The sequence below is a fragment of the Temnothorax curvispinosus genome, unplaced genomic scaffold (genome assembly GCF_003070985.1).
Source record: "Temnothorax curvispinosus isolate PA1 unplaced genomic scaffold, ASM307098v1 QBEX01018431.1, whole genome shotgun sequence".
In the NCBI taxonomy this organism is placed as follows: Eukaryota; Metazoa; Arthropoda; class Insecta; order Hymenoptera; family Formicidae; genus Temnothorax; species Temnothorax curvispinosus.
The window spans coordinates 1-852 of NW_020228211.1; the positions used below are offsets into that span (position 1 = coordinate 1).

Sequence of the window (852 nt, forward strand, 5' to 3'; positions counted from 1 at the left end):
GAATCCCGCAGGATTTAATAAAGTGTAATTTTTCAGGCTATTAAAGACATATAAGAAGATAGACAAGTTCAGTTCTGTAATTTCGCACTTCACGACAAGACAATGGCGATTCAGCAACGACGCTGTTGTAAAGCTCTGGAGTCGTATGAATCCGGCTGATCGACAGATTTTCAATTTCGATATGGATAACTTGACTTGGGATTCATATCTCAGACACATGATACTTGGTATGCGCGTATATATAACTAAAGATCCGATGAGTACCTTAGACAAAGGACGAGAGAAATATAGAAAGTGAGTAATTGCTCTTGTACACATCGCTATTGCTTTTCGCCTCATGAAACTTACGATGATTTTTTTTCTTTCAGATTGAAGATCGCTCACTATACCCTGTTAACAGTTATCACGATTTTACTAGTATGGGGCTTTATAAGTTTAATAATTCGTATAATGTCATTCTTCTGATCTTGTAGAATTTTGTAACAAGTAATTTAGTAAAAATAAATTATAATATTAAGAGAAAAATATATAATAGTGAAAATAAATATTTACATCGTTTACACCTTATTGTCTTCCACATCAACTTTATACGTTGCATTTTCACAGAAAAGAATCAATTAGACAGAAATTCAACAGAAATTCTTTTCTATTCAATCATATGTGAGTAATCATTAACCAACGTCTTTCGTGGTGGTTTTTGTCATAAAAAATGCAGAGTATATTTCCTTAATGGATCAATTTCTCACGTACATTTCCTTAATAAATCAAAAAGTTTTTATGCGATATACGCAATATGAATAAACTGCATTTTTAACAAGTTGAAGAAGATAATATTTTATATAAAATGTTATA

The 852-nt window shown here is 31.0% G+C and overlaps 1 protein-coding gene across 1 annotated transcript; it reads left to right on the top strand.

The window, feature by feature from the left end:
• Positions 1-31: 31 nt before the first annotated feature.
• Positions 32-496, top strand: LOC112468376 (fatty acyl-CoA reductase wat-like; the record flags this gene model as incomplete). Its single annotated transcript, XM_025037512.1, has 2 exons — positions 32-294; positions 369-496. Coding segments are annotated over 2 exons (360 nt in total), but the record flags the coding sequence as incomplete, so codon positions are not given.
• Between the last annotated feature and the right edge of the window lie 356 nt (positions 497-852).